We start from the raw sequence: 22434 nt of genomic DNA, 5'->3' as shown, positions 1-22434 counted from the left end.
TGAAATTCAAACTGTTGCAAATATTTGTATGGAAAAACTGTATAAATTGAAATAAACAGTGATTTGAAGACATTAAAAATGAGGTAGAGTTTTTCTACTTCATATTTTTCCCATTTTTTTTTTTCCACAGTTTTAGAAAAAAATACCATTTTTATATTTGTGGTATACTTTTTCCTACCATATGTGAAAAGAAAAAATTGTTGAAGGTAAGCAGGTTGTCCACATTTTAGTACAATGTGTCTGATGTTTGATTGAACATTCAATTTATTAATTTCAAAACTGCAATGCAGAAGTCCCAAAGCACACATGAGAAAGCTAAAAGTGGAATGTTATTTCAGCTCTGATTTGGAGTTTTGCTTTTCTTACCAAGATCATCATCAGCACAGAACTATTAGCTAAAGCAGCAATGGCAAGTTCTACATCATAGAAAAAGTTTTCTATGTCACTGATTGCAACTTTCTTGTTATGCTTATAAAAAGATTAAAACCCATGATCCATCAAAGTTTCATGGCCACAAATCTGCTATCAGAAAAACCTAGACCCCTTTGTAAACTGTTTTTTTTTTCTCAAGGAATCAATAGTAAGAGCATCTCATCAATATCATAGCATTTGGAGATGGATAAATCTTGGTATGGACAACTAGGAGTCTTTAAACCAAAATACATCCTTGTGTATTTTTTAAGGGAATATCTGGAACCTCAAAGACCTGTAAGTTCAGTCTTCAGCAAAATGAAAGAATTACATGACTTCTGATGACCAGTATACCAGTGAATCTATTAAAAATGGATCACTGAAAATTTAAGAGCATCAGCATAAAATAAGCTGTTCTTCACAGAACATGCAAAACCAAGAAATCCTTTAAAAGGCACCTGAACATTCAGGATCTCCATCCCAAAAATCTTCAGCAGGTTCAATAAAGGTTCATACCAAGACCAATTAATAATTGTCTGTTAGCTTTTGAAGAGTTTCCTGGGAATTTGCTGTCCCAGTGTTAGATTCTTAAGTCTGGAAGATCCAAGTGGGGATTCTTCTACTGTTGTCTGTCAAAACAAAAGAAAATGTTACCCAAGCTTGAAACAGAACTAAAATATATTAGCTTCTTCAAAACAGGCACTTTCTCCATGAGCTCAGAAATTAGATGTAATGAAAAAAAAAAAAGCATCTGTTACCAGGTTTGACTTAATAAAAATCAATTTCAATTATTAAATTTTATATACATCTCTCACAGCATGTCACCTAAAAACTGACATTTGTGCACAAACCATAAGCTGATACAGGCTAAGCTGGCTAAGAGATCACTCTGAGAGTAAAAACACATGTAAGTTTGCCACTATTGACCATTTTTTTCTGTAATAGTTATATATTACTCTGCAAAGAAATCTGCCAAATTTGACTGCTTCACCAATTACAGGTCAACTTGAAAATTATTAAATAAATGTCAAACAAACAATCGTAACAGTGCCCTGGTGACTTGTGGTGGTGAAAGAGAGTGCAAAAGTTTGAACTTTCTCAGTAAGGAGACACTTACCAGGGGTATTTCTGTAGCATCCTCAGGTGCAGGAATTTGTCTTTTACATGGACTTTGCTGCAGACTGCCCACCTTCTCTTTACTGAGAGCTGATGACCCTTCCTGCATCATGAGGTCACTCTGAAGTTCAGGTGGGTCAGGAGCACCTTGAGTAGCAGAAACAGACTGAGCCCCGAGCTCTTGATTTCGCCAGCACCTCTTCGGGGGGGAGGGCATTTGTTCGGGACAGTTGTTTGTTTCTGCAATTGCCTCTCTCAGAAACCTCTGCAAACGCGTTTTCCTGGCGATCTCCTTGCTCTTCACGGCTCTCCGCAGGTGCAGCTCCTCAGCCACGATGTAGACGCGGCAGCGCCCCCTGGTCACGGCCGTGTACACGTGCTGCCAGTGCTGCCGGCCCGCGTTGCCAACCACGTACACCACGGTCCTCTCCTCCGAGCCCTGCAACGCGGGAGAACTCTGGTTCAAAGGCCGATCTCCAGGAAATAGTTAAAAAATGACAGGACTGAGGAAGTTGAAGGCAACTGGGGACACTCTCGAGAATCTTTTCTATCCTGCATTCAAGGAATTCTAGTTTCAAGAAAAGTTTCTGATTCTTTCATGAGAGAATAGAGTGCATTAGCTCAGCTGACAGCTGCTGTGGTTTTACCTGGAATGTGTGAATAGTTCTGGCCCAGGCATGCCTGATGTGACACAGCTTCCTCAGTGCCGTGTAGTTCACAGTGAACGTGGAGCCGTCCGTGCTGCTGATGGTCAGCAAGCGCTGCTTATCAATTTCTACATCCTAAAAGAATAGCACAACACTCAGCAGTGAGCCTGGAGCAATGCCTGCACTTCCCTATTCTGGCCTGCCCCGAAATTACAACAGCTGCAAGGTCAACCAGCTCAAAGTTTCAGAATAAATTGCTGTCTTTCCCTGACCACCTTGAAGGAAAACAGTTTTCATTGTTCAGGGCCTATGCTAACTACTGATACTTTCACTGCTCAACTCACTGAACCCAGCAAAAATAAACCAGTTTTTTGTTGCTGTTACTTTTAGGCCAGCTTGGTTTTCTTCCGGGGAAAAATTCAGCTGTAACATTACTCTTTACTTCAGACCATGTTAAACATTATCTATTTCAATTACAGTACATGTGAGTCGTTACAGACTGTATCTACACTGAACACAATCACACCAAGTGAAACACATTGTACCAAAAACCCAGCATAGAGGGTTTTTTACTTTTCTACCATACCTTGCCTCTTCCCTGCCTTTTAGACAACTGTTAAGCAGAATTCAGTATGCATTAGGGGCCAAATTTTAAAAGTGTCAATTGTTTTGTTCTGGGGATTCATCAAGCACTGAATCACCAGGTTTTCTTTGTGCCAGTTCTTGCTGCCAGGACTTACCTCTGTTATGAAAAATATATCTCCATTGCAGAGTCGTTTGCCCTCCTCATTAGACTCTGCAGTGAGTGGGGTTTCTCCACTTCTGCATTCCTGGCCATTAGAACCCTCTCTGACACCACGGGTGGCCAAGAGATCCTTGAGATAAACATTGCGTGTGCTGGCAATCTTGTCCCCAGTTTGAAACAGAAATCTGTTCTTATGGTCTCTAGGTCAGAGAAAGAAAAAAGGGGAAAATGTATTTACAAAGTGTGCATTTACCATCTCTCAGTATTTTTTCTCTTTCCATTCTCTATACTTGACCCAGATTAAAAACTTCAATAATATTCAAAATAGTTAGGGTAACACATTTGTGTCTTGAACTTTTGTAAAACAAATTGGTAAATAAACAATAATATAAACCAGTAATATAGAGTAGCACAAAAATATTTCAGAATCTATTTAGAAATCATATAGTAGCAAAAAAAAATTTAACCTTGAGGGTTTTTTCATGTTGCTTTTATATGAATTTTGAATATTCAATAGTAACTTAAAATCTCAGAATTCACATAATGAATTTAAATGAAAAGCCATTTACCACTATTTAAAATGAGATTAAAGAGCCCATCAAATAAAGTTTATTGTATGAATGATTTATAACATAATCAGATCTAGATGGAACATTGGAAGTTTTAAAATCTTATTTTATGGTATTGGTCTGGCTATAACACTTTTACAAACAAAATTAAATTGGTGACAGGAAAAATGCAAAACACTGGCTTACCTGGTTAAATGATCTGAGTAGTGTTGGCAACAAAGTTCATTTATTAGATCACAATCTTGCCTAAATCATACAAAACAAGAACATGAACAAAGTCATTATATATAAAACATACAATTACAAGCAATGTCACATAAGCATTACTTTATAAATAATAGAAAAAGCCCTTTTTCTCTCTGATGCTCTTCCACCACCTATTAGAACAATTACTTATTCAGAGTTTAGAAGACAGAGCAGTAAAGGAACAGTTTTGTCTGAATAGCACAGAAAGCTTTTGCACTGTACACCTATAATAGCTAGATTTGGTTTTAAGATAAAGAAGAAAACTAAAGAAAAACTAAAACATGGACAGATTATTTTTTGTCTGTGGATATATTAAAAATAGCAGTAAGATTTATTTGCTTTTTAAAGACCTAGAATTTTAACTTTTAAATGCAACTCAAGTACCTACAAATATATTCTAGAAGAATCATACACAAAAATGACTAATAATAGTATTGTACCTGAATGCAGACTGGAGAAAAAAAATTGATACCAGAGTTACTCAGCATCCCCAAATCACTTATTAGCTCACTGGGAACCTGTAAATAGCGCTTGATTTTTACGTCCTGAGAAAATGTTGTCCACAATTAAAGGTGGAGTTTTTTCTTAAGTACCCTTTTGTGCAGAACTGAAGGTTATGGACTATTGGTGCTAGTGCACATTATGCCTTTTATCCCTTCAGTGTTTCTGCAAAGCCATGCATACTATTCATGCTCCTGTGATTACTGACTTCCAATCTTTCTCAAAGTGTGTTACAGCCCTACATCCCACCGTTCCTAGGTGATGACTATTCCGAGTATCTAGCAGCTTTATGCTATTGCTACTAGTCTCTCCAACTCAACATACTCAGCTATTTTTAGACTGTGGCTGCTAGCAAGGATTTTTTCAATGTCTTCCTGCACACTCCATTACCTTCTGAAAGCAATGAATTGTGATTGTTTGGCATCCTCCAATCCTGGCCCTTTTTTAAGTAAAATCTTTATTGCAGTTTGTAAATCTGTTTTAAAAGACGTAAAAGGTAAGACATAAAATTTTCAGAATTTAAAAAAAATATATAATTCAATATGAAATTGCCTTTGCTTATTTCTTGCTTTAATGACATCTCAACTTGTTTAAAACAAAACAAAAAAGAAACTACCCCCCCCAAAACTCCCACACAAAATGACACACCCCCAAAAGAAACAGAAATACACCATAAAACACCCAAGAAAGCATCATGCAGTTAATCCACTATTAAAATCAGAGAAATAAGAGAGATATGGAAAGAAACAAATTCTTATTTCTGCGTTAAACAACAGCTGCATGGAGCATATTTCATGCAAAGTAAGGTTTTGCTACAGCACACTGAAGAGGTAAAGATGAAATGTTTTCAAGCCACAGACCTATACACTTGGATTTCACAGCAGAAATCTACTTTCAGTGTTCTGCTTGCTGAGTATTTTACTAGAGTAAGATAAGGTAATAATGTTCGTAGTATTTTTTTTCTGCATTCCCCTTGAAGTGTTTTGATGCATATAAAAGAGAGGCCACTCAATCCACTTACACCCAATAAATGTCAAAAAACCCCAGTAAACAATGGCTCTAGCCCTGACCCCAAAACATTTTAAAGAGACATCTGCCATCCCTTCTTAGAATTTTCCTAACTCAGTTCTGCAGCGGGGAGCACATTTCTGTCCAGCACACCATACTGTTAAGAGTCACTTTTTACTCAAATGATTCACCTCTGAATCAATTCTGAAAATCTCTTCAGGTTTGACAGCTTCACTACAATATAAAAAGACAAGCCCATTTGGTTACAGTGGTGGAAGCTGTCCCCCATTTCAAAGTCTCACTGGTGAGCTGGAGCTCTACAGCCCATTCTTTGCACTTACAGGTCTGGCTGTGTGTACTTACTTAGAAGGCAAAAGACAAACTATGAATGTAGCATTTAAATTTATGCCACAAACAAAGCCAGATTAAAATTTTCCCCAAATTTTTGCTCCAGACAATAGTCTATGCTTTACCAAAGGGGAAAATCAAGATCAGAAACTGACATACTCTGACAATTCCCGCCGGCAGGCAAAGCAATAAAAATAAATTTCTTCTCTGGGATTGGCATTGTCATTTCCTCATTCCAAGCAGAAACTTTCAGCACCTCATCAAATTCAGGAAGCTGCCGGTGAGAGATTCTGGAGCAGAGCATTGGAGGAAAAACAAAAAGTTATTTTCAGTTACAGAATTCCAGCATATCATCATCTGTATCAGTCTGAAGTTCACCACCTAGAAATCTTTTGTCATCTACTCTATATTGTCTGAAAACTCTTTCCTCAGAGCATAACTTGATTTCACATTGAAAAAATTGGTAGTTTGTTCTCTAAACCCTCCATCACTGCAGCAGATACTTAGTATTTCTCATACAGTTCTTCCCATGGGAGCAAAGTGGAGTGAAACAGAAGTGTTATCAAAAAATAAGTAAGAATGTTTGTGAAACACTTAGTGGTTCTGGACATCTTGCAAATGCTCAGAATATTCTCAAATTCAAATAATATCAAAACCTAGATTTTCTTCTTAGAAGTTTAAAAAAGAAATCAAGCACTGGTAAGAAAATTTCCAAAACAAAAGTAATGCAAATGCTGGAAACATTTAGACTCCTTAGCTATTGACAGAGAAAAAAAAATACAAAGAACCTGTGATGTAATGGCTCTTGACATCTAAAGTCTCCAAGCAATTCAGTCTGTTTTAGTTGTTGTCATACTTACCAGCAATGTCTTTAAAACTTCATTTTTAGAGGAGCAATTGTCAGCCATATTAAAAGGCATAAAGTCAGTTGTGCATTTACAACTAATTTGAAAGCAGAGAGTATCTGATAGCACAACAGTGAAACACATTCCATACAATTCAAGAGCATTCCAACACACACTTTTTTTGTCCCATATATACGTCTGAAAAAATCTGTAGCGTTTTGTTGCTGTTGTTTTGGAGGGTTGTTTGTTTTTAAAACCAATGTTATGGATTTGGACTACAAAAACTAACAGAAGCAATACTACAGAATCAAATCTGGATGCAGGGCTATTTGCTGGGAAAAGGCCAGGCAAGCATTACAAGGATTCTTCACACACACATCAGGATATCCTACCTTGACGCATTGTCTACAATTAGTTGTGATTCAGCTCTGTGGTTAGTTCGCAGTTCCACAGAAAAGCCTCTTGATTTTAGACCCTCAAAGATATCAGCTAACATGTTTCCTGGATCTATGCTTGGCAGCTGTCTAGTGTCACCTAAACAGAATGCATGTTAGTCTTTGTGAGAAGGAATAACATATCAGCTGAAAACTGTCCTTAAAAAAATGAATACTTGTATGAACAAATACTCAAGTGTCTACACAGTAACATCCTTAATGCAATTCACATGAAAGCAAACTTTCAAGAATCTAAGAAACTTTGGGAATAAGGCTGTAGTGTAGTTTTCTTATACTCCTCACCCAGTAATGCTTTACTAGCAAGTGCAAATCCTTCTGCCTGATCTGCACTGACAGTGATCACATCTTACTCAAACCCACTCTGAAAGCTACATATTTAAAAACAAATGTCATAAATAGCATTTCAAAAAGGAAACCTCTAAGAAAGCATAAAAAATTGACTTTACATTCCTTTGCTTTCCTTTTTAAATTAAAACAAGATGATCCTAGCATTTAGAATGACATGAAAACTCCCTTCTAACATACAATTCATATGCTGACAACAGCTCCTTCACATTTAAGGAAATAGAAAAGTTTTCCATTTGCAAGATGTAATAACCTACCACATGGAAGTCAGAATAAGACAAAACACTGCTAAAACAGATAATGGAGATACTGATACTTTCATACTGACATTTGGGAAATTGTCTACCTCATTTGACCTTAAGAAATAGCAGAAGTATCCAAGTACAGAACAATGTAACATTTTAAGAGACTCGGTGCGAGCTCTGATACTTACACTGTATATTGGGCATTATGAAACATTGTACAATGCTAAATTTGCTGTTTCACTTACCTAGAATAACAAGCTTAGCAAGCTGAGCATGCTCACACAAGAGTTTCAAAACTAAACTAAGAATGCGTACAGACACCAAACTTCCTTCATCCACAATGAGAACTGTAACTGCAGAAAATTTCCACGGCTGTTCTCGGTCACTCCGCCTCCACGACTTAAAACTATAGATAATCTAGAAACAAATAAAGCAAGCTCTGACACTAATCAACTCTATGTCATAAAAGCTATGCCATAAAAGTAGACAGTGTGGTATCATCTGATGTATGTAGAGCTATTATCCAAAATTCTGAACTCACGCCTGTAAAGACCCCGAAGACTCAACCATTTTGTCTTATTTTCTTCCTCAGTGAACGCATTTCTAGCGGAGATTAGCAACACTGACTTAATAAAAGCATAGTCTTTTTTTCCTGCAGAAATTGTTAAAGACACTAGGTCAGCGATTAGGTTGCTCAGTAACAGAACACCTCCTACTACAACTTGCTGCCATTAATAATACCCAAAATTGCATGGGGAAGGGGAACAGGTAACTAACTATCCAGTCCCCCAAGATAAAATAAACCAACAGTACTTTTTATGTTATTATAATTTCTATTTACATGGGTTACTATGTAACTCCAATGTCTTCTTGGCACCGTTGCTACCTAGAACAAGACAGACTTGGCCTAAGTTTATTAACAGTTTGCTTTCTACATTTTTCTAAAAAAATTCCACCTAACATTAATTAAGGAAACACTGTGCAAATGAGATTTCTCTCATTATTCAGCTCCAGGCTACTGATGTTTTCATGTATGTGCTGCTATGATTGCTAGGCAACAGGATCCTAGAAAACATCTCTACCACCTAGAAATCATTTTTGCCTTCATTAAACTAAAATGCGGAACTGAGAAGCTGAAAAAACCAGATGCCCTAGAGTAGCACAAGTTTCAGATGTATATAAATAGTAAAGAAACCAAAGTTAGAAAATAATGTATTTCAAGTGACTGATTTATGATTCCCCCAAAACATAATGCTGATAAGCTGTACCCAAGCATTAACATTAATAAGAATAAAAGGCCACACATTTCTTAAGGGAAGTCCTATATCAAGCTGCTTTTTTTTTTCTAAAACAAGAATGAACAGTGTCAAAATATGTTTCAGAACCCAATTTAAAAAAAAACAAACAAGAAACAAAACCCAAAACAAACCTTACCTGATGTAGTGTATATGCAGGAAGCTGCGTTTTTTCTCTCAAAAGACTTGTTGCCCTCCCTGTAGGTGCAGTGAATAGTACATTCAAATATTTTTTTGCATACATATTCTCTGGTTCCCAGTAGTGATCAAATGTATTCCATTCCTCAGATGCATCCAAGTCTCCTTCAAAGACCTTGGAAGCAGCTTCCACTTCTTTTTCCATTTGCTTTAAGTGACGAAAAAGGCAGCTAACTATTGTACTCTTCCCACAGCCTCCTTTTCCACTTATGATTGTGACAGGATTAGAACAAATTTTTTCTACAGCAATCACCTGATCTTTGTCTACCTCTGCTTTACTCTGGATACCAGACACAGAGCCCACCTCCTTTTCGGGAAAGTGATTTTCACCATTATGACTGTCTAGATTATTTTCCTCTATTTCACGTGCCTGGGTAATATTCATTTTGTTATCTACAGTTTCTCCTGGTGCCTCGGAAATGCTAAGTATCTTTTTGACATCCACATCCAGTTTCCATGTGTGTTTTGCCAGAAGGTCACCTACATACATTGCAATGTCTTTTTCAGATTTGTAAAGATGAGGCAGAAACACCAGCTTTTTCTCCCGTATCACTACATTCTGATCTTTCAAAAACTCAAGAGATTGCCAAACATGCTCGATGGACATGTGTTTGGATAGCAAACGAGCTAATTCATCTTGATCTTCGTATGTGTGTCCCATCTGTCTGCAGCGTGTCTTGAGCTGATCATACAGAATCAATGCATTCTTCTGCAAGACAGGAATCTTCCAGAGGAGATGTTCACACTGACAGAAGGCAGCCCATGTTGCCTCACAATAAGGAATGTTCAACTCCTTATACATAATCTTCTCCCCAAAAAGAGTAAAAGCAAACATAGATTTATTTCAGAAGATGTTAGCCTCTTGCTGAACAACATCCCTCCTAGTAAATACAAATTGCAATTCAGAAGGTGAAAGTTTGCAAAAATTTGCATATTTTTCATAAAGCAAAATACTTAAAAGTAAGCTGGAATAAGTCCTCTTACTTACCCATCTATATGAAACAGAAACTTTAAAAATAAAAAACCTGGCAAAGAAACTGGGTTCTAGGGAAGAACTCGTGCACACCAAATACAACATTTTCATGTAAACATACACAAACTGTAGAAACAGTGCACAGGAAAGCCAGTAGCCAGAATACTGTTCCTAATTCTGAACGTGTTCAAGAAATATGCCACCTCTACAGACACTACCACAAAATAGTGAAAGATCGAGAAGTGCAAAACAAACTACTGAGAGCAAGAAAAATTAAATGTACTTGCTCAGGTGTAAGAGAAAAAGCAAAAGAGAGTCTTCAAGCAATAAAAAACTGCAGTGAGAATGCAGGTCCTCGAAGCAAGAGAGCAGCAAGCACATATTGCATAAGGAACAGTCAAACTGGACATCAGGAAAATCTTTTCAAAGGAAATTATGTGAAACACTGGAATATATTGGCTACCCTGCTGAATCTCTGAAATTAGATTAAGGCAAGTCAGAACCTCCATCAGTAAAGCACTGGAGGCCTAAAGAAGGAAAACCAACCACATTTGTGAACACCTAATGCTCTCCTGTAAGGTCCAGGATTGCTAAGGTGAGGTGCAGGACCAAAGCTCACAGGAAGCGCAGCAAAGGAAAACAGGAAGGTAAGCAGCCACTGCAAATTCCAGTGCAAAAAACAAACTACTGGACTAGATGATCTCTCACAGAGAAACTTATCAACCTTACTATGAAAGCATAGATTTTGTTCTATATATCAGGAACAAAAGTCTCACCGGTATAAAATTGAACAGTTGAGGATTTTAAATTAGCTAACTTTTGGCCCAATTACCTCAAGCATTTTATTTTCTGTCTCTTGTAGAAAATACTAAACAAATGGTTGTAACAAAACCACTTTCTAAAATCTTCTGAGATTAATTAATTCTAGACCAAAGGGAAAAACAAAACCCTTTGCTAAAACTGAGTCCTGTACACCATCCATTTCCAAATAAGCTACACTCAGCCCCTACTAACGCCCATTCAACCAAGTGAACCCAGCCAAAACAGTACTGTAGTCTAATGCACCTCAAATGCAGCACACACCAGATTGTTACCATACATAACATTACTTACCCTGCTGAATCCAAGTTTCCATGGCTCATCCTTTAGTATCTCATCCAGTTTTGTTCCCATCTCATCAGCCACCTCCTCATCATCCACATCAGCCTCTCCTTCCCAACGTATCTTATCTAACAGACCGCAAAAGTGGCGTGGCAGAAGAACTGGCAAGAACTCCAGTATGCTTGGAAAGGCCAGAGCTCCCAATACCGCCTTTCCTGCAACTGCACACACCATAAACACAGGAATTTTTAGCTCATGTACAAAGACTGTTGCAAAGAAATTTACACTGACTCTGGCTTCATCCTTCTGCTTTCATTATATCCAAGACATTACAAATTTCTCTCATTTTCTTAGCTTTCGTAACACTTCAAATTTCTTTAAAGTCTGTTTTCCCTGAACTGCCTTAAGAAAAAAAACAAGGTAAACAGATGACACAAAATCAGCAACTAAATGTATTCACTTGGAAAATATGTACCGTTCACTTGGTTTAAACTGCATACTCAACAGCATTTTGTAGAAAGTCAGTTCAGACCTCACTATGCCTGCCTCTTACCTAGAAGTAATTTTCATACAGATGTACAGAAGAACATTTCAAATTCAAAATATAAAAAGAGACTTCTATATTTGAAGTATCAGATCAGTAGAGGAATTTACCAAAAAAGTGCTCTCCACTAGCTTTCTCAATGACCCCAAAATTAAGCTATCACTTTCCCTATTTACATCAGTCATGGGCTAAGAGTGAGGAATAATGAAACTGATTTGCTCTATATTTTGCTTTAAAAAGGTAACTTCAGAAGAAAGAAAAACAAATTTAAAAAGAAAGTGAGACTTTCAGAATCTTTAGCTCACGGAAAAAAACAGGTTATTTTTAATTAAGTGTTAAGGAAAATTTAAACCACTAATTTTTCTCAAATACTTTTTCTGACCACTGTCTTATCCTCATAAAACCAAACCTTTTCCCTTTTAAGCAAGTACTTAATTTACACATAAATCATCAATACACACTATTTCCACACATAAAAAAATACCATGAAGGCTTGAAGAACAAACTACTTAAGCCCATAACAATTAACGACAACCAAAAGAATTTACAATACTAACAGCAGCAACTGGGGTAGGGGAAGGGTCTATATTGCTCAATGATAAAGATTAACACTTAAAACATAGCAAATTAATTTAAGCTAGATACTAGGAAAAAATCACCAACTACAAGAAAGGTGAAGAGTAGGCACACTGTGCAATCTTTTCTATCATTACAAAATGAGAACAAAAAGCCTGAAAGCCTACAGAACACTCTCCTCCCCTTACCAATGGGATTTGAAGTACAGTCAGCTCAAGTCTAGCAGAAGCTCTGAATTATGCTGTTACACACAGTTTGACATCCAAAAGCGATGTCACCTCCATCATCTGACCTGACACTGCCCAGTAAGCAGGTACTGGAAAACTCTGCTTGCTTACACCTAACAGCAGGTAGACCCAACCTGTGTGTACAGGTCATGGAAACAGACCATCAGAGCAAAGCAGAGCTCTAACTGAGGCCACACCTCAGACACACCAACTTTCTCATATTTCAGTGTTTTGCCTCAGACCAACTGTCTGGTCCCACAGAGTGAATGCCCTTTAGGGACTGGAGTACCTCAGGCATGCAGGTGGAACACCTTGTTTGGGTTTTATCCAGCAGGGATACTCAGTCAGTACTCTCAGAGATTGCACCACAGCGAGGACAAGGGGGATGTCAGCTTCAAAAGCACACTCCTGATCCAACCTCTAACACTCACACTCATGTAATCACACCAACGCTGCCCACAACAGTACCCTCTGAAGTCTGAAGTGGGGACACTCCAATGCTTCCACAGTCTGTTCCCAGCCATACCAATCTGCTGACAGTGGGATGCAAACACACCTAGATAGACTATTTAGTGCAGCTGGTTAGGACTACACTGAACTCCTTCACTGATCCCTGTACTACAGAGAAACACCTGTACTACTTCTGAACATGTGCCAGCCCTAAAAAGCCATCCCCACCATGCCTAAGTAGTGATGAACCCATTCTTCAATAAGCCTTGTTATAGCTGAATAAACTACAGGAAGCACCAGTGTCCTTGCATGCTAGAATCACAGAAGCACATAAAATAATATGGGTTGGACCTTAAGGATCAACTAGCTCCAAACCCCTGCCACTGGCAGGGACACCTTCCACTAGACCAGGCTGCTCAGAGCCCCATCCAACCTGGCATTAAGCACTTCCAGTGATGGGGAATCCCTGGCACATACAATTCTACTTGGCCTACAGAATTCAGCAAAGTCCTTCTGTATGCCTATCTTTAACTGATAAATTGTCCTACTGTCCTGACATATTTTAAAATAAAAAAATCATTTGAATACACATTTCAAATGAATACATGTTAGTTTGAATGCTGTATAAGAGAGAAAACTCCTTAGATTATAAAACAATTGGAACAGCACAGGATATACCTACATGATTTTGAAACATAATGGAAGATGTTGTAATCCTTGGTATCTCTTTTGATCCCTCTTGGCTGTAGCTGTGAAACTTGGAACTGTTTTAGTTTTTCTTCGAGGTTGCTAAAACTCAGCACAGACTCCATAGGGAGCCAAGCAAAAAATTTTTCTTTCCAATCTTCAGGAACATGACACTCCTTAAGAAAGAGTGAAAATACTTGTCGGTTGTTCTCTTCTACATCAGTCTGCAGAAAATACGATGGATATCCTTGCACAAAGTACTTCGACCCCATTTTTTTAGCTTTAACATTAACTTTCCACCAAGGGCCAACTAATGGAAAACGTCCAACCACTTCATACTGCTTTTTGGAGCCACATTCCTGTATAATAACTGAATCATTAAAAAAAAAAAAAAAACAAATCCAGTGTTACTTGGCAGTCATAAAAATTAAAATTTTGTGTTGATTAACAGTATTGTTGGTTCAATACTTTTTTTTGGTCTTTTCTGTAAGTTACAGTAGTAATAGTAAAGCAGGGGTTTCCATAAACTCCTAATGCCTGTCCCTCCACTAATATTTAAAAAAGAAAGTGAAACCAAACTCAGAAACAAGGACTAAAACTTCTTCTCTAAGCATGAGGAATAAATCTTGCCTATGAATTTATTACACTAATGAAATACACATGGTATAATATTATGGCTTACTATTTATTCCACCTCAAGTTTATAGCTGAATTTGAAACAGTTTTATCACAAAGTATTCTATCACAATGCCTACATAATCTTCAGATACGTCTGTATACCAAATATTTCCCATGACTGGAACCACCAAAATTATAACGAATTAATATATTTAATTCTTAACATTTTGTACGACCTGGTTTGCCTTCTCCTTGCCTTCAAAAAAAAAAAAAAAAAAAAACACCATTCCCTGATCGGCAACAAGGGATCAACTGCTATGACCAGAACAATGTGCGCACCTATGCTCGGCAGGGCCTCTTCCGCACCAGGACAGCTCTTAGGTCTGTAATAACTTACTCGTTTCTTCCTGGTTATTTAGCTCAGTTTAGCCATTTTAACAACAACTTGCAGATAAAATACTTTTTAGGCAGAGGTTGCTCCAACTTCACCTACTTTTCCAAGCTCTAAACAGAAAGTTGGAAGTCATTAACGTCAAGTATCAACACGCTCGTATGCCATAAAAGAAAAAAAGTGCATGCTTTGTGTAGAGTTAATTTGAATGGGAAACCTTATATTTTCTTACGGCTGCAATCCTGTGCCCGTGGAAAAGCAGAGACCACGCTTCCCTCGCACTACCTATTCATCGCCTACTTCGGTTCCCAGGCCCTTCGCGTGTGATCAATTCCGGCAGTGAGGCAGGGCCGAGCCAGGACCGTCCCCAGGCGCACAGCGCCGCGCCCGGGCGGGCGGGCCGGGGCCGCCTCCCCCGCCGCCATTCATGCGGGGCCGGCCCCGCTCGCCTCCTCGCGCCCTGCCCGGAGCCCGGAGCCCCGAGCCCCGCGCAGGAAGGGCACCGCGGCCCTGCCCGCCCGGCCCGGCCCGGCCCGGCCTGGCCTGGCCCGCTCCCGCCTCCCCTCACCGGCCTTGCCCGCTCCCGCCTCCCCTCACCGGCCCGGCGCGGGGGCAGCGCGGCCGGCAGCTCCGTGCCGGCAGCCTCCAGGAGCGCATCCTCCGCCAACAACTCCTCGAAGTCCTCGTCGCTTTCCTCATCGTCGTCCGCCACCTCCCAGTGCGGCAGCGGCCGCAGGTGCCCCCAGAGCTCCAGGAGCTTGCCCTGCAGCTCGCCGGCCTCCGCCATGCCGCCCCCGGTCTGCCCGCCCCCGCGCAAGGGCGGGACGGCGCGCCCGAGTCGGGACGGTCCGCGGCGACGAATCAATTTTTTTTTTTTTTTAACACTTCGAGACATAATTCTGTGTGTTTACATGACCCCTATCACAAAACTATCAGATCAAAACATCGCACTTCCAGTCTATCCGATTGTGTTTCGCCCACGTCCCCCAGAGTAGTTTAATGTTGTGTGTAACTGGCAAACTCTTCTCCCGAAGGCCCTCATTGAAAACCACCTTTCCTTCCCTACACTGCAACCCTGGCAGGTGCTGCTCCGTCTTCACTTTTGCTCAACACCGGATCCTTGCCTTTTCTGAAACCTTATGACAGTTCATTGATGCAATACCAAGATTTCTCATGTTCAGTATTGAACTCTCACTGAAGACCCCAGAAATCCTGCTGTTCAGACATGAAAGCAAGTCTTTCTACAACCTGTTTTAAACAGATTTTCACTCATTAGTAATTAGCAGGTTAATATTTGCCATGTTGTTACATAGCTTTATTTTTTCAGCAAAATTTTGCAGTTGTATTTTTGCACGTTCACGCTGCTAGCAAGCACATGTTTTTATCAATGAATTAAGTTTTGTAAGATTTATTTTTCTAAAAAAAATAATTTTGCTGACTCCTGTATTTTGATCTACCCTGTCTTTATTTTTTTTAACTATTTTCTTCCAACTTCTTTGTTTTGTTCTATATTTTCACACAGTGCATTGGAGGCCTCTGTGGATGTCTCTGATGCATCAGAGTACTGGCAAGCAAATTAAAGGAGACACAAAAGCAGCAGGTGCTGGCGCATTATTCTGATTGAGATTAAATAACTGGGTGGTTTCACACCCCGAAAGACCAAAATGCAACACAGAAATGCCCCCAATGCTACACCAAATAGAATACAGCAAATAATTTGCCCAGCTTCTGAGAAGCTGTCAGCTGCACAGACATACCCTGCAGAACAGTAGCATAGCTTGTTTGTATGTGTGTTTAGAACAAGTGATGTATAATAAAATAGATCAACATACAACAATTGCTTTTGGTCTAACCAGAAAGAAACACAATTCTTTTCCACATTGTTTCATGACTCCTTCCCACGCATGATCCAGGAGGCCTTCCACCCACAGGACTACCCTACAAAGAATGTCCCCCTCTTTGCCACCTTCCTGCTTACAAAATTGATGGGCCTTCAGCTCTCTCACACAGAAGCATGGGACTTTGTCCTGGCATGGTTCTCTACCTCTCCATCCCTGGGAATACCTACATCATTGTGTCCAAGTAATACCTGTAACATGACAGAGGTGTGTAAAAACTGCTGTTACTGTGTTAAAACCCAGCTATAACATGACAGAGGCATGTAAATACTGCTGTTACTGTGTTAAAACCCAGCTGCAAGTCTCATGCACACATAAGAATATTGAAATAGTTGTTTTCAGTTCTTATATGAGAAATATTGAGGTTCTTTCTTCATCTTAATTCACAGAAAATGAAGTAACTACTTGACATGGCAGGCTGAAAACACATGGCCTATAAAAGGGAGACATGAGAGGAGATGGAAACATTGATGTTAATTTTAAATATTTAAAGCATTAGCTTACTGAAGTGTTTAATGGTGTTAGGCAATCATACATTTGACTCAGTGCTTTAAGATACTTTTTCCTTATGAAACATCATTTCACATTTAACTATGTACTTGTCTAAGTGAAACTGGATATCTGAGTGCCCCAGTCTATTCTGAAAATACAAATTTAATACTGTATTCATCAAGGCTGACTGGAATTTTGTAGTCTTTCCACAATCCATACTATATATGCTGAATTTCTGTATGATGCTTTACATTTACATTTCTCCTTATCATCCAGTCGAATGCATCCTGATAATGAATGGCTTTCTATGTGCCCAGCTTTATTAGGTAAGGCTTGATTTTCAAAAATATGACTATTTGCCACTCATGTGAAGTCAGATTGGTTTTCTAGAGATTGGTGAGGATTAGATGATTTTTTTTTAATATTTGAGACTAAATGTTTTGCTTCTTTCAGGAAAGGAAATGAAAGCTTGTGATTTCAATGAAGATAACTGGTCAAGCTTCAGTCCTTTTCCCTGCACTTTGTGTTATCCCATTCACTTTTATTGTTTTGACTTCATTTCAGAATTTTCTCCTTTTTTTTTAGCATTTCATTTCTTTAATTTCTTCTCCTGTGTTTGTTTACCTTTCTTCCCTGATTTTGAGATTTCAGTGTAAAGAATTTTGGCACCTCTCGGTCCTTTTCACTGTATCTCATTTCACCTCAGTATATTTTCTTGTAGTCACTCCATTTCCAAATTTCCTTTTTTTACTTCTATTTTATTTTATCATATCTCCTTTCCAAAATATTTGTTACACTCTGTTCTTTAATTTCAAGATTTCATTTCCTTTCCTGTCACAAAGATTTTAAATCATACTTTGAAAAAGACTTGGAAAACTTAGTCTTCAGGGACTAGCTTATTCTCCATCATGTCTCACTTCAAATATCACCCTAAAATCCAACAATGTACAGGAAACAGCAACATGCTTTGATAGCCCTTTGATTTTACTTTCCAGTGCATCATGACATCACTGCCATGATAATTCATGATTCTTAAAGTATAATCTGTCATGCCACTACAGAAGTTAGTGTTGCTCTTCTGTGTGTGGAGAAAAAAATCTGTTTATAAGTTTGAACAAAATATTGATGCATTCAGTGAAAAAGAAATGCAAATCCCTGAAAAGCAAACTCATGATGAGCAAGGAGAGATAATTTGCTGTGTTTTACTGCTTAGTGTCTTGCCCCACAGTAGCAAGTGTATCTTGTCCCATATTGTTTTCATTTAATAAGAACTATGCCCATATAAATCTCCCTCTTTTAAAAAGGTGTGTGCAATCCTGGAAACAATTTTCAGAACATTCTGACAGGTACCATTTATACACTGAAGGGTTATATTTATGCCAGCCTCCAGATTTGAATAAGACTTGGTACATTTTTTAGTATATTTAGTACATTTCCCCACACCAGACACCCTCTTTCACAGGGTGCCTAGCAGTTCCTCTTCAAATCTGACTAGGGCTGGGAGTAGGGGGGGCATTCCCTAGTCTCAAATTTGCCTGCATATTCACTGCTTCCTGATCAGTGCTGGGATTAAAGACATTCCTGTCTGCCAAAATCAACACTAAGTCTGAGTTTGCCATCTGAGCAGCAACTGGAAGTCCTCAAAGGATGAAATTAGGTGATGTATCCAGCGCAGCAGGAGGCAGGAGTAGCAGAGGAAGGGTTAAACTCTAATTCCTCTTGAGATGGAAAGGGTTTGGTTTTACCCTGTGGTCTTTCAGGATGTCATAGAGCAATCATGTCCACAGAAATACTTTTCAGGAAGTGAGGCTCTGGAGAGCAGCAAGGCAGCCTAGCTGCCTTTTGGGAGGTTACACTGAAGTGCTGCACCCAGACAGCAGTGAGCTGTCCTTGCTGCTAGCCACGAGCCTCCTGGAGCACAAGGCCCACAAGTGGTCATCTACCACCAGACTGACTTGATAGCGGAACGTGGGGATTTTTGTGATCTAGGATCCCATAAACAGGTGTCAACATATGGAAGCTTTCGGAGGGTGGTGGCTAGTGAAAAGGGGCTGTAAAATGACTGCAGATTAATTAGCACTTTTACTTACCAGAGTTTCTAGTGTGAAATCTCCTCACAGTTGGGTGACATTTCTATGGATGAGGCAAAAAGTGCTAATTCCACTGACATGGCTTTTTCCCTAGACAGTAAATTTCAGAAGATGTCAAACATGCCATGAATGAGATATATACTTCTCACAGTCCTCATTATGAATCAGACTGGTAGAACTTGAGACATATAAACATTCAAAATCTTTGAAAAGTGAGAGTTGTTATAAGAGCGTCATATTGCAGCATGCTTAACCATAGTCGAGAAGAGGGGCTTTCTGAAAACTTGATAGGTGTAAGAAAGAGTCCCCTGTTAGGGGGGATGTAGTGATTTAACTTGGAACTCTCCCAGTGTAAACCAGCACATTAGAAATAATGTTGAACTCTGCTTAGAAAACATGCTTGGCATTGCCAGGACTTAAGGAATCATGGCAGATTCTTTGCATCTAGTCCAAAGTTCTGACACAGGACTGCTCCTTATTAAAAGCTTCAGAAGAAAACCAAGAGAACCTTTTCTTTCTCCTTTCTTCCCAAGGCCACAGAATGTTTGCAGCATCTGGCATGTACTTCCCCTTACAGAATGATGACCTCATCAAGATGTGAGAGCAGGGTCACTTTAACTTAACCATACTGTTGCGGAACATTCTAAAAAATGTTTTACAAGTTATTATTTTCTGTGTCTGAGGGAGGAAAAAGCAAATCGAAGAGGAAAAAGTATCTGGATAAAATGGCTGCTGTTACAGCCCGTTGAAGATTGCAATGCAGGTTGTTTTCCATTACCATCTGTATGGCCGATTACCTTTGTCAGGTGGGCAGTTTGCTTTATCTCTCTCTTTGAGTGACCACATTCACACCTCCCTCGGGAGGGGACATCTGCTGATAACAGACTATTGAATGGCACTGCATGACTGATAAGAACTGTAACATCCCATCCTGAGATGCTCCATCCAGAGGAAGGAGCCAAGCATTGCTACCCAGATATAATTCAGAAGTTTTTGAGATACCACCATGGCTTTCTCCAGGGGATTCCCCAGGGAAACAGCAGCTGCCTCTCCCTCCACTGGATCTTCAGAGGAATAATACATCCTTCTCTACAGATTCCCCTTGCTCCAACAGAACCACACTTGATATACTTCAGGAGGGCTGCAGCCACATTTCCAATTGGACTGCCACCAACACCCTGATCCACAGGGTGTCAGGTTGGGTTCTGACTCTGTCAGTGTTGTTCTAGTGTACTGTGTGATATGTAATAGAGTTAATTCATGCTGTAAAAGTAGATATGTGTGGGTATAAAATATTGTAGAAGTTATGCTTTCTAACCACTCAAGCCAGGAGCAAAATTCTATTCAAATTGTAACTAATTTCGGGGGCAACATCGAGATAATATCAGGCCTGTTAATGTCTGAATGGGACCATCCTGGACAATCAGTGATGATTTCCTTGGCACCTACACCTGGAAGATAACATCTGGCCTTCCTGGCCCATGATTAATTGCAGTGTCCCAAGAATTTCACGAGACTCAGACCTGCCCTGATTGCATCTGTGGTACTCAGGAACCGATACCAACTTATTACATGTGAAAGCAAACTCTGCCTGGATGCTCAGACACTTGTCTGAAAACAGGGACCCGTCTTTGTCTAATTCAACATATGTATAGAAATAGCTTTGAATTCAAAGAAGTGAATAGAAAGATGCGGTCATCTGTGCCTCAGGCAGAATAAACTGTATATAAGCTGGGCCCTGGAAACACTCGGGGTGAACCTTTGGGGGAACGCTGGCACTCTGTCAGCCAAACCTCTGGTTTCACCCAGCACCTGTTCCAGGGACAGATGCTGCCTTGATTGTGGTGGTTGCTCAAAATTCTATTTTTTTTTGTAATTGACCCAATAAATTGTTGTTAATTTTTTTTATAAATTTGGCTATTGATTTGATCATTTATAACATACTGCATTGATAATTTTATCCTTTAATTGTTTTTCTTTCCCCTATTAAAGAACTGTTATTTCCTGCTCCCATATTTTTGCCTGAGAGCCCCCTTAATTTAAAATTTATAGCAATTTGGAGGGGTGGGAAGGGTTTACATTCTCCATTTCAGGGGAGGCTCCTGCCTTCCTTAGCAGACTCCTGTCTTTCCAAACCAAGACATAGCCAAAACCAAAAACCCACCCAAATTACTATTTTTATAATTAGGTGTATGTGTACAAAGATTTCTGCTGGAATATATTACATTCACTCACCAGACTTCATGTCATACTTGCGGGTTTGTGTATCTCAGGAGAGAAGTCCAGTACTGTTATCTGATTTGCCAGGAACACATAAAACTTCCCTTAACAGTGTTTCATAGTGAGTAATACTTGGAAGTACTTCTTTTAAAACAAGTCTGTATCTTGGTGGCTTATAGAAAAAAATCTCCTATGTTTATCTCCTATGTTTATCTGATTAATGAAAAGGCTACAGAAAACAGAAACAACAACATCAAAACCAAAACCAAAAAAAAAAAAAACCAAAAAAAAAAAAAAAAAACCACAAAAACTTGAACCCCCCAGAAAATGAAAGACAGCCTTCTTAAGAAATGCCTGACATTCTCCAGTTCTACTTGTAAATGAAAGTACGGGTAACTTTAATGACCATGTGATAATATTTTGATTCACTTGTCCCTGGCTTCCCTCCCTCAGCATCCTTTCATAATTCATGGTTTGGAGGAGAAATGAACTGCATAAGTCTGCATTTTTGCAAGACTTTTCTTTATAATTTATAAAGCTATGTTGGTCTGTAATGGTGTAATCTCTACATCCTGGTGAACCACACAGCAAAGATCTAGTTAATAAACTCAAAATTAAATAGAAAGAAGTCTCAGAAAAGGAAAAGTCTTTGTCTTTTGAGTCTGTCAAACAAAAGATTATTAGTAAATATATTTTAAGTATTGTTGTGTAGTTGCTCATCTTTACTTTGCGAGAATATTTTTCTGATAACAGGGAGGACTAAATGGGGGGAGAAGGGGGGGTAAGAGGGTGGGGTGAACATTTCCCTCAGGATTTGACTGAAGACTAGTATTTTCTGGGCTAATGGAATGGGTTTTTAAATTTTTCTAAGGCAAAGGTCACGCTGTGTGCCTGTCAGGGTGTGATTCTGGGCCCAATTTTCATCTATGTTTGCAAACTAACCTGGGCCAGAACAGGGCCTGAAGTGAATGTGTGTCACCATCCACACTGTCTGCTGCTAGGGCACTCTGGCACATTTTGCCCTGTGTCAACAAACACCGTCTCAGATGATGCCCAGACCTTGAGAGTTTTTCTTCCCCTTCTCACAGTTCAGAATCAGGACCAAAGAACAGATCCTGTTTTCTGGTTCAGAGGTAGCCACTAAAGCTTCCCAAGAGAAGTCATTTACCTGAGTACAGTTCTACTTTCAGCTG

General features: G+C 39.2%; 1 protein-coding gene across 1 annotated transcript; it reads right to left on the bottom strand.

Annotated features, from left to right (window-relative positions):
• Positions 1–58: 58 nt before the first annotated feature.
• HELB (DNA helicase B) lies at positions 59–15328 on the bottom strand. The gene is made up of 13 exons (XM_064701894.1): positions 15139–15328; positions 13528–13902; positions 11061–11269; positions 8916–9779; positions 7727–7898; positions 6829–6970; positions 5751–5881; positions 4626–4710; positions 3675–3734; positions 2915–3119; positions 2175–2309; positions 1529–1966; positions 59–1040 (listed from the first exon to the last, which is right to left on the bottom strand). Exons 1-13 carry the CDS (start codon positions 15326–15328, stop codon positions 951–953), a joined length of 3096 nt encoding a protein of 1031 aa, XP_064557964.1. The 3' UTR covers positions 59–950.
• Between the last annotated feature and the right edge of the window lie 7106 nt (positions 15329–22434).

The sequence above is a fragment of the Zonotrichia leucophrys genome, chromosome 1A, assembly GCF_028769735.1.
Source record: "Zonotrichia leucophrys gambelii isolate GWCS_2022_RI chromosome 1A, RI_Zleu_2.0, whole genome shotgun sequence".
In the NCBI taxonomy this organism is placed as follows: Eukaryota; Metazoa; Chordata; class Aves; order Passeriformes; family Passerellidae; genus Zonotrichia; species Zonotrichia leucophrys.
This window is presented reverse-complemented; position numbering and strand designations above follow the sequence as displayed.

Bases quoted from the DNA above. Each gene is read 5' to 3' on its own strand.
- HELB (XM_064701894.1), bottom strand. From the start codon at position 15,328: ATGGCGGAGGCCGGCGAGCTGCAGGGCAAGCTCCTGGAGCTCTGGGGG. The intron at 3,735-4,625 runs GTAATGGAGTGT...TGTATGATTTAG, and splicing joins CAATTCATTGCTTTCAGAAG to GCAAGATTGTGATCTAATAA. The intron at 1,967-2,174 runs GTAAAACCACAG...CCCGCGTTGCAG, and splicing joins GAACTATTCACACATTCCAG to GGCTCGGAGGAGAGGACCGT.